General features: G+C 34.7%; 1 protein-coding gene across 1 annotated transcript in view; it reads right to left on the bottom strand.

The window, feature by feature from the left end:
* Positions 1-1,107: 1,107 nt before the first annotated feature.
* LOC111641188 (probable ATP-dependent DNA helicase HFM1) overlaps positions 1,108-12,828 on the bottom strand; it is a 27,851-nt gene continuing 16,130 nt past the window's right edge. Inside the window, exon 7 of the mRNA XM_023387317.1 lies at positions 1,108-1,259. Within this exon, the coding sequence (XP_023243085.1) occupies positions 1,158-1,259 (102 nt within the window). The 3' untranslated portion in view covers positions 1,108-1,157. The remainder of the gene's footprint in view (positions 1,260-12,828) is intronic.

Genomic DNA, 12,828 nt, shown 5'->3' with positions numbered 1-12,828 from the left:
TAGCAACATTACACTAAGTTCTGAAGAGCATACAACATTTCTAATAAACTAGCCTCCTCCTCCATAAATTTTCTATATCATATTACATTCATATTATTTGATCACATACATTCTGAATATGCTTTAATAAGAGTTTATATACTATCATCATTAAATTTTTCAAAGTTAAACTCATATTTATATCAATAGGTTTTTTAAGTCATAAATTTACAACTATTAAACAAAAAAGTTGTATATAATTGAAAATGTAAGAAATATATGTTATCTTTCTTAAAGCACATTTATCATAATCATGTGCTTATTAATTATAGTAAAATCTCAATTTAATGGACTATGTTATTATATAATGGCCAAAAGTCCATTATATAATAACGTAGGTTTTCCGAATGCATGTTAAAAAATTGACAAAGTAGTTAATTTATCTGTTTTTACTTTTGTATGTAGATATATTTTGTATTGTTATGTAAATACATTTGTGTAATTAAAACTAAATATGTATGAGAGGTTGGTTTAATTTCACAGAAAAATTTTCTATATATATTATTGCATATGTATTCACTGTAATAAACAAGTATATTATCTAAATTGAAATAAATAAACAAGCATGTTTTGGAACATCCATTTTAATTGCATTTAACTAAAAAAATAAATAATATTCTTAAAAAGTCTACACAAATATTTAGATTAAAATTTATAAAATATAATAAAAAGAATATAATTATGAGAAAAAGTGGAAAAAATATGCTAAAAACAGTTCAATTATTAATTATATTTACATTGAATATAAAAAACTTTGAGCAAAGTGAGATGTTCTTAAAATTTTGTTGTTTGTTTTTAGATTTTTTCTAAATGAAAGAAATCAACAATTTAAGTGGACTTTGAACTCAAATGTGAGTTTTAAATAAACACTTGGCTTTATTTCCATCACTTTTTAGTTGAACATTATTCTTTAGATGGAGGTCGCCGTTTCTATAATTGAAATTTTTCTATGTTGTATAGAAAAATTTCAATTATAATAATGTTCAACTAAAGAATAATGTTCAATTAAAAGTGATGGAAATAAAGCCAAGTGTTTATTTATAATTCACATTTGAGTTCGAAGTCCAATATATTTATCAAACACGGTTTCAAAAATAACATAAACAATTTAAGTATTTTTAAAATAAGAAATAGCTTACCTCATCTACCATAAAAAGCCGAACTAATTGTACAAATGATTTAATATTTTGCCATCTTCTAGTTAATCCATCCCACTTTTCCTAAAATATAGTTAACATATTTTAGAAGAATAGAAAACATAGAAGAACATATTTTCATTAAAGCTTTAAATATACAATTGTCAAAAACCATGTTTAAATGCATGAATATATATGTCATATTTAAATACTTAAATGCTCAGTTAACAATGAAATAAGCCCATTTGATAAAATGAGTAATCACAAAACAGAATAAACTTTCTCAATAAGAAAAATGATCTGGGCCTTTACCTTTGAGATACTTTCTATTCTAAAATTTAAACTTTGATGGTGATTCATTGAAAGTGAAAAACTTCAGTGATAATTAGTTTTTATACTTATAAATCATACTAAGATTGATCAAATTTCATAGTAATAACATCATTTTCACTCCTCCTATTGTTAAATTGTCAGAGGATTGCCATTCATCATTATGTAAAAATATTATAAAAAGGAATGATCATTTCATCTTATCTAAAGCTTCTTATTCTGTTTAAATTTTTTTTAAATTTATATTTGTTGTATCTCAGATATAACAGAATATATCAAGATTAAGTGAGGGGTAAGAAATTGAGGACTTTACAAAAATATAATGAGAAAGTTGACAAACATGTTTAATAACAGCAATAACAAATTACACTATAACCGACACCATTTCATTGCCGCACTTAATTGACTAACATTTGTCGAGGTGACTCTGATATGAATTATTTCACCTGTGATAATGGCATATATACATGTACAACGTTCACAAGAATTAGACGACGTGTATCACGTAAATTTACTGTTGTTCTATGATTCAGGAATTCATTTAATAAAAACTACCTATCCTGCATGGAGATCACAGTACAAGTGATCTCCATGCAGGTAGTGATGTTCCCCTACCACAAAAGTATCTATACCAGTACAGTCGACCCCCCTATAAGATCATAGATACGTTCCATTCTTTAGGAATCTGATTTCTTACGAGTCCTTCCAATCACAGCCTGACACGTGTGAAGTTTACGGACTACGGCTGATTGTAAGGTTTTCTTCCATAAAATTAATCGATTCTAGACTAATCCAACTCAACATTTCCAAAATANATTTGTCACTAGAGAGAGGTGTTAAATGCAATCTCTTATTAAATTTAATAGTTATAATTAAATTAATATTTATTAAATAATTTAGAATATTCTGGAAGAAAAATTCCACCCAGAGCAAGATTCGTACCTGCAACTCCCACTTACTGTGTGAATGCATTGCCAGTTATATCATGTTTAAATATGTCTGGAAGAGGAGATCAGACTGGAAACTTGGATAGCATAACTGGCAATGCATCCACACAGCAAATAAGAGTTGCTGGTTCAAGTCTCGCTTCAGGCCGATTCTTTTCTTCCAGAATACAGTAGAGCCTTGATTATCCGACCCCCTGATTAACCATCACCTAGGTTAACCGACCGTTCTAGTCGGCAAATTTCAAATGTCCGCTAGTGATGTGGCGCTACAATATTTGGCTATGACTTGGCTACTTTAATATTATTTTTACGTGTTTTAGCTGGCAACACTCATTCGACCATGAAAGGGAGCCAAAGGCTTAATTTTCTAATTTTTAACGATACAATAGCGACGATTATTATTTTAAAAAATTTTGTTAGGCTTAACATCAATGAAAATTCAGCGCAAAGCAGGTTAATAGCAATATACTAATATACTAATTACATGGGATATAATAATATACTACACTAATAATGAATTTTTTCATACTTTTCGGTTATCCGAGTTTTCAATTATCCGACCAAGCCCAGTCCCCAATTGAGTCGGATAATCGAGGCTCTACTGTATTCTAAATTATTTAATAAATATTAATTTAACTGTAATTATTAAATTTAATAAGAGATGACACTTAATGCCTTTCTCTAGTGACAAATTATTTAGTAATTAATTAAAATATAATTGCAGAAAAGTAATCCAATGTAATCCAGTGCTTGTTTGGCTTTAACATGATTTGACATAAATATAGGCAATTAGACTGCCATACCATTATTATTGAGTTACATAATTTTATTTTTATAAAATACAATCAGATTTGGTATAAAATTATTGAACAATTACATAATTGTTTTCTTCTAACTAAATTTTGGAGATAAATTTAATCTGTGAAATATACAATAGATCCCCCTATAAGATGGTAGATACGTTCCGTTCTTTATGAATCCGATTTTGCTGGAATCACAGCCAATCACAGCCCGACACGTGTGGAGTTTACAGACTACAGCTGTTTGAAAGGTTTTCTTCCATAAAATTAATCGATTCTAGACTAATCCGACTCAACATTTCCAAAATACGCATATTTTTTTTGGAAATAATCCGTATAAACTATGCTATAAACAAAAAATTGTAGGATTACTTACAGAGTGTGCACCATTCAACATCGCCGTTGCTCAAGCTTGTTTTCGTCACGGAACAGCTCAGCAAACNTGTGACTTTTAACCTTACTCTGTTAAATGTTTGTTAAAATATTTGCACACTGGCCACCACTGTTCACAGTCGCAAAATACGGATATTTTACTTCGAATTTGAATAAAACTGCACTTATTGCTTTTGCGGAAGATCTGTATTACAGACTTTTTGAAAATATCCCTCGTATTCAAACTACAGATTTGGAAATAATAGACGCCGAACCCACTACCAGTAGCTCTACAGTACACAACAAACCCGATGAGTCGTTTCAAAGTCAAGTGGTACAGGCAATCAAAAAAATCGAAGAAAATTTACCCGAAATTTCTGCAAAAAGATGAAGAGCAGCATTAAACAATGAGTTCCAGTTATTTGAAGCAACCGGAAAACGTACTGAAAGTTTGGAACTACTTTATAAAGCTTTAAACACAATAGAACCGACACCTGTTGAAAACGAGTGTGTGTTCTCCTTGTCCGGAGGCATTATTACAAAAATCAGAAACAGATTGTCAGACAAAGCTGTAAATACTCTGATGTTTTTAAATGTCTGATTGCTAGTTCATTATATTATTTAGACTAGGCGATGATTATTATGATTACTAAGTTGATTTTACTACCAAAAACTGAATCTATGATTATAAGAATTAAACATACGAACTGTTTAGACTTTAATTAACGTTATAAATGTTAGAATTTGATTTTATGTTCAATAAATGTTGCTTTTTTATTGATACATCTCGCCAAAAATGAACTCGATTCTAATTTTTTTCTGAGAAGTCTCGAAGTCCCTGGACATCCTGGGATTTTGATCGTGGGTTGTCTCATGTCCCGGAACTTTGAGAATGTCGAGACTTCCCAAACCCTACTAGAGATTCACCGTACTGCCCTGCATCAATTGTTACTATTATCAGGTGCATGTGAGAAATCTAGGTTTCATCTTCTGTCAAAATGAGGCCCAGAAAGTCATTTCCTTCACTGTCAAATCATTCAAACTGTTCTAGAAATTTCAATGCTGCAGTCATGTGGTTTGTTTTGTGCTCATTTGTAAGCACTTTCAAAACCTATCTTGGATATAATTTGTACAGGTATTCTGTGATAATTTTGAACAGTGCAATTCAAGAAATTTTTGAGAATAAGATATTCAATTGAGATATGGTAGTTCTTCTGTTTACTCATATCATTTCATTCACTTGTTCACATTTACAACTGATGAATGCCACTTCAATCTTTTTTCAAGCTGAAATATTTACAAAAACATTTCATTATTCCTTCATGTCTCACACAAATCACAATACACCTTAGAAATTTGCTAATAAACTTCAACCAGGCAAACATTTCAAGCATTCAAAAATCTGATGACTAATCTTATCTTGCAACTGGTGATATTTTTAATCTTCCTGTTCATTTTCTGACATGATTATAAATATATAATAAATATTGGAAAACTAAATATCTCCAACATTTCTTACTTGTCTTCAAAGGAGGGCTGTACACATAGGAGTTTTAAAAATTTAATACCTCCCACTTGAAAAGAATAAACAATTTAATTAAATTAAACAGTATATTGTACATAACTTATATTTATTTTGTATCCAATTCCTCCTTATTCTACAGTACCATGTGTAATGTTTGGTTACACTGACATGTTTAATTAATAATAAGGTGAGTATTATTACAGTGACTGAATATACTTTATTGCACCTAACAAAGAACAACGTACAGACACAAGTCACTAGCACAAGGTCTCTTACAAAAGTGGTTCTGGCAGGAAGATAGACAAAATATATATTCCACGTGCAGTAGACCAGACTAAACATCATCTATTGGAAGTCAGGCAACCTTTCTAACGGACATACATATGACATCTCCCCCCTTTTTTACAGATCTTGCGAGATTGCAAACATATTGAACTAGTTTACAAGTTTAGTCTATTTGGAGGACATGCAATTCTGCCGGAGCAAGTAATTGTAACCATATCTTGACTATTTGTAAATTCATGGTCAATCAGCCGAGTATTACTCTTCCGTAGTCAAGCAGTAGAGTCCTGTGCAGGAAGTGCTGGGATAACCGTAGATGGAAGCTGGGCCTTGGTTGGCATTACCATTGTAAGGAACCAAGTCCGAGCATTATTTTTAGTTACTTTTATTTTGCTTATTATTCTATTTTTGTTTGGGGCTTATGTTTTGTTAGGACAAAGGTTTCCTCACCATTCACCTTAGAAACTTAAAAATAGAAAAGAAATCAACTCACCGACGAGAGAAAAGCACCGTAGTTAAAAATCGCACACACTTCCGCTACTGAGCAGAGAAAAGTCCACACCGAGAAAAAGGGGGGAGACCCCACAAGCACAACTTAGGAAACTTGCTAAACCTTAAAAGAATAAAACATACTGAAAATTGTCAAAAAGAATAATGTAAAAGGTCAGCGAGTATTGTCGAAAAATAGGCTGCCAGACAAACAGAAAAAAGTTTGTTAGCAAATAAGTATGTAAATGAGGGGAGTGATCGCTCTCAGAATTGTGACGTCACCTCACAGTATAAAGACCGAACCTCAAGTGAAGATGGTCGATCTTCTGTTAGCAACGAGCGTGGTGAGCTTCGTAGCAGCAAAAGAAAGAGGTGTCCAATAGGATAAAGTAGTTCCAAGGCAATTTTGAAGTTATTCGATTTGTGGATCAAAGATTAGAGAAAGTCTTGAGAGTTGAGGAAATTATATTGAGTGTATGTATTGAGGTAATAATTAGGATCTTTAATTCATAAGAATTATTGTACATAAGTTAAGTCTTTGAATATTTTGTCAAATTGTTTTGTTCCAAAGGTGAATAGATTTAAGTTAGAAAATAGATTGATTTGAGTTCGTCGGGTTGATTTCTTATTGACTTTCATTGAATAAATTGTTATTTGATTTTTACTAAATTTTGTATATAGTTATTACTAGAATATTTATTAAATATTGGATTGTTATTGACTAACTTTGTCATTATTTAATTTGGTGCACGCTTAAAGTGTAGGCCTGGCACATTAATGCGAATCCGCGTAAAGTACCCGTTAGGTAATGGCTACTTCTGGCACACAGTCATGTCGATAATCGTTGTAGAGAGTGGAAAAATAATATAGCACTTTACACCATCGAAGAATTACTACGTAGCAACAAACCATCTGTAGTACGCAATAAGTAGGAATGAGATTGTGGAAGCTGCTTTTCCACTACAGCTGATGACCATCACCTATGAGCAGTTTGAAATCTCACTAATGAGTGCTCAGGCAATGAAGGGGCATTCAACAGCCCAACAATGTGCTTGAGAGGTGTGATTGGTTTGTAGTTTAGTGGAAACATCTTGAAAATCTATGGATCTTGCAGACGGGTGAATTGGGAATAATGTTGCAGTCTGCCTACCAAACAAACACTGTGCAGGGAAACCCAGACCACTGCAAGGTAAATTCTGCCAATTAAGAAGCGCTAAGCATTCATCTATTCCAGTGTTTTTCAACCTGTGGGTCGCGACCCCCAGCGGGGTCACAAAGCCTTACACATGGGGTCGCGGGTAAAAGAAAATGACAAGTGTTTGTAGGTCTTACACTACAATAAAAAAAAACCTACAATCTCAGTGAGAAGGCTGTGCCTATTTATTTTAGAGTACAGTTGATTTTTTTTTATCGATATTTAGGTCTCGACAGTAAGAAACTTAGATACGTAGTTTTTAAAATCACTGACATAGTTTTAATATGGCGCCGGGGGGTCGCCAGAATTTTTTAACTTGTAAAGGGGTCGCTAATTCAAGAAGGTTGAAAAACACTGATCTATTCCATCGGCACGACATCATTTGATAATGGATTTAGCCGTTTGTATATACCTTTCAGCCAGCCCACTGAACTGAGGATATTTGGGAGAGGCAGTCACGTGATTTAAATTCCACTGTAAACAGAATTGACAGAACTGATGACAGAACTGATATTGAGGCCCATTGTCGGATTCGAGGGTGTCCAGAATTCTGTTCACTACAAAAATATGCTTTAAAAAGTTGATGACTGCTAATGTAGTGGGATTGTTTAATTTTTGGCCAGCCCAACCGAGAAATAACTTCCCAAACGGGTGAAGAAGAGAAATGGATCAAAATAGAGTCTGTTTTGATCGACCAGAACCAGAAGAAAACCGAAACCGATGGAGAGGTAATGTCAGGTGCGTAGAGGGTCGACGAATTTGATATAAACATCGAAAAAACTATACTCTCCCTTATCATGCAAAAAGAGAGAGACCCAGACCGTATCCCGGACTTTCTTGCCAAACAAGTAAAGTCCAACGGTCCCGAAAACTGCTATATTCACCTATCGGAGTAACCAAAAATATGCCAATGCATAGTGAAGCGACATTTTCATGTCGGACAGAGGGGATTCCTGCCACCATACAAGTAGACACAGGAGCAAAGGTGTCACTTCTATCTAAAGCATTTGCTGAAAAACTAAGGGAAGGAGTCAATGTCAATTATATTAAGTATATGGATCTACAAAGCACAACCTGACATCATATAAAAACGCACGGTATTATGAATCCTATTTTCTAGATCGGGGACTTACGACTTCTGTTTGCACACTGTCTCGTGGATGCAGACATCACATACCCATGTGACAGCATAATCGGTAGGAATATGATCTTAGAAAAGGGATGTCTCCTTGACTTTCGAGATGGGATAATAACTATACCCCCTCAAACTATAGTACGTTTTATTGATAAAGATAGGTTTACAAGCAGCAGCGAGAACAAATTACTCTCCCCAGAAGGGAAGATACACGCGACAAAACAAGACAGCCGAAAGAGAAACCGATCAGAAGTAGGTCAACCCACAGAGGCTGTTCCCCCTCTCAATAATGAAATCCAAAACAAAAAATGACCAAAGTTACGGTCAGATAAGGCAAAAGAAGAAAGTGAGGTTATTTTAATAGAGACATGTAGATTACCTCCCAGGGCTAAAAGTATAGTTACAGCCAAAATTTCGGGAGCTAATAGAAATATTAAGATAGGAGTAATAGAAGCTGTTCCTTTAGAATAGGAAGGAGTTTCAAAAGTCGATCTTTTAGTTTCTCCCAATAAAAAAAGACAAGTTCCCGTCAAACTCTGTAATACTACTCATAAAACAGTTAAATTAAATAAGGGCACAAAAGTAGGTGCATTTCTAGAAACTATCGAAGAAGATGCGTCTCCCAAAAATATTAAAGAAGGAGCGACTGCGGAATTATCCAAAAAAGGAGTTTAGTCAACTTTTCGATTGGACAGGAATTAATACAAACAAAAATAAAGCACTAGAGACGTTATTATATAAGTATAGACATGTTTTTGCGCTTAACAATTACGATTTAGGGTATTGCGATATAGTGCAACATGAGATTAACAATGGCGATGCAGCTCCCATCTACTCCCAACCATATAGAATCCCTTATGCACAGAGACAACAACTGAATGAGATAATTGATGAATTGTTAGAACACAACATCATAGAACACTCGACTTCCCCTTGGAGTTCAGCTGCTTTGCTAGTAAAAAAGAAATGTGGGAACCAAAGATTAGTGGTGGACTACAGGAAGTTAAATAAGATAACTAAAGTCGATCCGTATCCACTTCCTTTAGTACAGGAGTCTCTTAGTTTAATGGGAGAAGTGAAATATTTCTAGACCATGGATACACTTTCAGGGTTCTGGCAATTAAGCGTAGGTGATAAGGAGAAGACCGCCTTTTCTACCCCTGATGGACATTATCAATGGAATAGAATTCCGATAGGACTTAGAACCTCAGCTGCGGTTTTTGAAAGAACAATGGACTTCATTTTACATGGACTTAAAAATAAAACATGCCTAGTTTACATGGATGATATTCTAACGTTTAGTTCAGACTTTCCCAGTCACCTCCGACGCTTCAAACAAGTCTTTAAGTGACTAGCTACTGCAGGTATTAAGTTAAAACCAAAAAACTGTCACTTTTTACAACACCAAATAAAATTTTTAGGCCACGAGATCTCCACGGAAGGCATAAAACCCGATCCAGACAAAATACAATGTGTCTCCAATTTGGTATAAAGAGGGCTCACAGCCAGTTATCGGGGTGGCCTTCAAGATATCGGGAAACGACGGATCAACTGCCTTTAAACACTGACCGCCGACGACAGACAACTAAGCAAGAGTCTACTATCTACAACTTAGTAAGTAGAACTCTCTCTTTTCTTTCAGGTGGACTAGGGCTAATTCAGAAATAAATATTAATGAGGATCAGAGACTCTCCTCTGTCGGAAATACACGAGACGCAATCCAGCTAACCACCTGTTGGAACTGCGGTTTGAAATTATTATTATTATTTATCTTATTATTTGTATCCTTTCGTATAGCGTTTACTAATTAAATTTATATAATATCTTAACATGTGTGTTTACTCATACTTAAAAAACACCTTATCGACTTATTTGTTACCTCCCACTTGATTTTCGCCCTCCTAAATTGCCATCCACTGACCCTGTGAGCGGGACTCACCTTCCCGTTGTCGGAAAATGGTTTAAGCTTTGATGCTTGAGAATCAGGGTTTAAGCTTTGATGCTTAAACCCCGATTCTCACAACTGCGTCACATCGAAGGTGACTTTCATCGTCCGAAAAAGGACTCCCCTCACACCAGGGATCACTCAGTTATAAGGTAACTACGATGTTTAAGTAAATATCCAATTAGCAACAACCAATGTGTGATGCTGTATAGAGGATAATCCAAAGGGTCATCAGCGAGGCAAAAAACTAAATCCTGTAATCCCCCATAAGTCCGAGCGACCTGATGAGAAGTTGATCTAAATGACCAAATAAGGCAATGAATTAATGTGCTTTCTCACTACACCGGGTTGTATATACTTCAAATAAACAACTATCTACAATTAACCAGTAACCGGTGCAAAATTCTTTAAAATCGGCGAACATTTTCGATTCCCCTCCTGGGATCTTCTTCAGGCTTACTTTTTTATACCTTTCGTTATAATTGGATTCTTTAATTCGAATGTCTTTTAAAAAATATGGAACGTGCCATTTTTTGAAAAAATTTACGAAAGTGGAAGGAATCCACATGTTATTTCAAATAAAATTTTCTACCAATGGGGATTCGTTGTATGCAATATCTCATAAAATTTACCTTATAAAATATATTATGATTTATTGTCAATTAAAAATTGCCATGCTGCAGAGAAATTTACTTCTTTGAAATTAATGCATGCGGATTTGCAATCGGCTTTAAAGATTTCCACTGCCTCCAAAGTTCTTAGTTGTCCCTGGTGTTGGGTGGTGCGAATAACATGCACTTCATCGAAGAAAGGTGTGATGCCCGGGTTTGTCACATACGTAGATAGGGCCATCATACATTTATTATGTACGATTGGAAAATTCATTATATCCAGAAAATGCATTGGATTTTGCGATTTCAAGTACCTAAGAGATCCAATAAGGTAAACTGTCCATTCGTGACTTGGGATAATATACAGGTTCTGGACTTTGTTAAGCAGGTACTGAGGTATGGGCCTGCATACGTGCCTCATCCTTCCCTAAGGAAGCAAGTAACTCTTTCATCCCAGACTTGGAAAATCTACTGAAGGGACTCTCGCATAACCAAAAAGAATACTACAGATGGTCGGGAAAGCAATTATTTGCGAGACAGCTAAAAAGATACATGCTGATTTCATGAAAAAACGAGCAGGAACTAGCCAGGAAAGCGAGGTGTTTAAAGCCAGCCACGTTTTTTTTTAATTGAGAACGAATTAATCATTTTTACATTACTTCTTATTTTCTTATAAGAAGTAATGTAAAAATGATTAATTTTTACATTACTTCTTAAAAGGTTGGTTTAGTATACATCCTATTCGGTATAAGTCCAAACATTGGGAACAAATTAAGGTCGTATACCGAGGTTCCACTGTAATTTGTTCCGCAGCATAAAATAACCGTACTGTACCATAAAAAAAATAGAGCAGTCACCAATTATGCCGGGTAGTCAGATGTTGTGAGGAGGAGATGGAAGAACACTTTCTTCACACATTCATACAGATACAGACTTTTTACACATTGCAACAAGTCTCTTTTTATTGTTTTTTAATCGGAGTCAGATTCAGCAGAGGCTACCAGAGGTTGCAAGTCAACTCCTCTTGTTCCATCCTTTGTTATTTGGTAGCTGGCTTCTTGAAAAACATGTCCAAGGTGGTCTGTTTCTCTCTCTTCTTCAACACTTGTCGGAAATGATGGGCAAGGGTGTCATTGATCCTGTTGTGCTCAGCTCTGTTTGGATAATGAGTGTAGGTGAACTCCTGAACCTCTCCCCATTTGACAAAGAAGTTTTTCTCAACTTTCACTCTTTCTGATGATTTCTTGCATTGTTTCAATTGAAATCACCTTTCTGTTTTTTTAGAAGCCATGATTTGCACAACACTTGAATAAATGTATATATATATATATAAAAATAGACGTGTGTGTCCCTATATTTCACTTTTCCACAAAAACTACACATCGCACGTGAATGGTGTTTGTATGTGGTGGTAGCCCCAAGTCTCCATTCGTGCATAGGGGTGGTTGCATCTCAATAGCTATAAAGCCCTGGTCACACTATGCGATTTCTAGCCGCGCAGGTGACTGCAACTACAACAAGAGCGAGTCGCGCGCGTCTTCTCATGGTCACACATTATTTGTTGACGTTGCAACTCGGAAACACGTGGCCCTATAATAAACCAATAAAATTACAGTAACTTGTTTTTGACTACTTTCGTGAGTTTGCCGATATTTTACGTTCTACTTCAGAGTATTTACGGAATTTTAGCCACTTTTCTTATTAAAATAGCAAGCAGTTCCTTTTCTGGAATGAATAAAAGAAAAAAGGCGATTATTTTAATAGAGCTGGCGAAAATACATGAAAAGATAAAATCTTCGATAAAACGAAGAATTAAAATCCCACAGGTATTCGTGAGCCTGAATAAGCTCGATCAATCTCGATTCTGTAAAAGTATTAATCCTCTGACTATCCGCCATGATGATGAACTATTTTCAATGTTGTCACTGTATGACGTGGCATAAAGGCGTTTGTTGATTGGATGCGCGTTTGCAATCGTCGCGAGTAGAACAAACTTTTTGTTTCTAGTTGCGATTGCAGTCG

This window comes from Centruroides sculpturatus, unplaced genomic scaffold (assembly GCF_000671375.1).
Source record: "Centruroides sculpturatus isolate CEXI.00-Female unplaced genomic scaffold, Cexi_2.0 scaffold1307, whole genome shotgun sequence".
NCBI classification, from domain to species: domain Eukaryota; kingdom Metazoa; phylum Arthropoda; class Arachnida; order Scorpiones; family Buthidae; genus Centruroides; species Centruroides sculpturatus.
The sequence above is the reverse complement of the archived record's forward strand: the minus strand, read 5'-3'. Positions and strand labels throughout refer to the sequence as shown.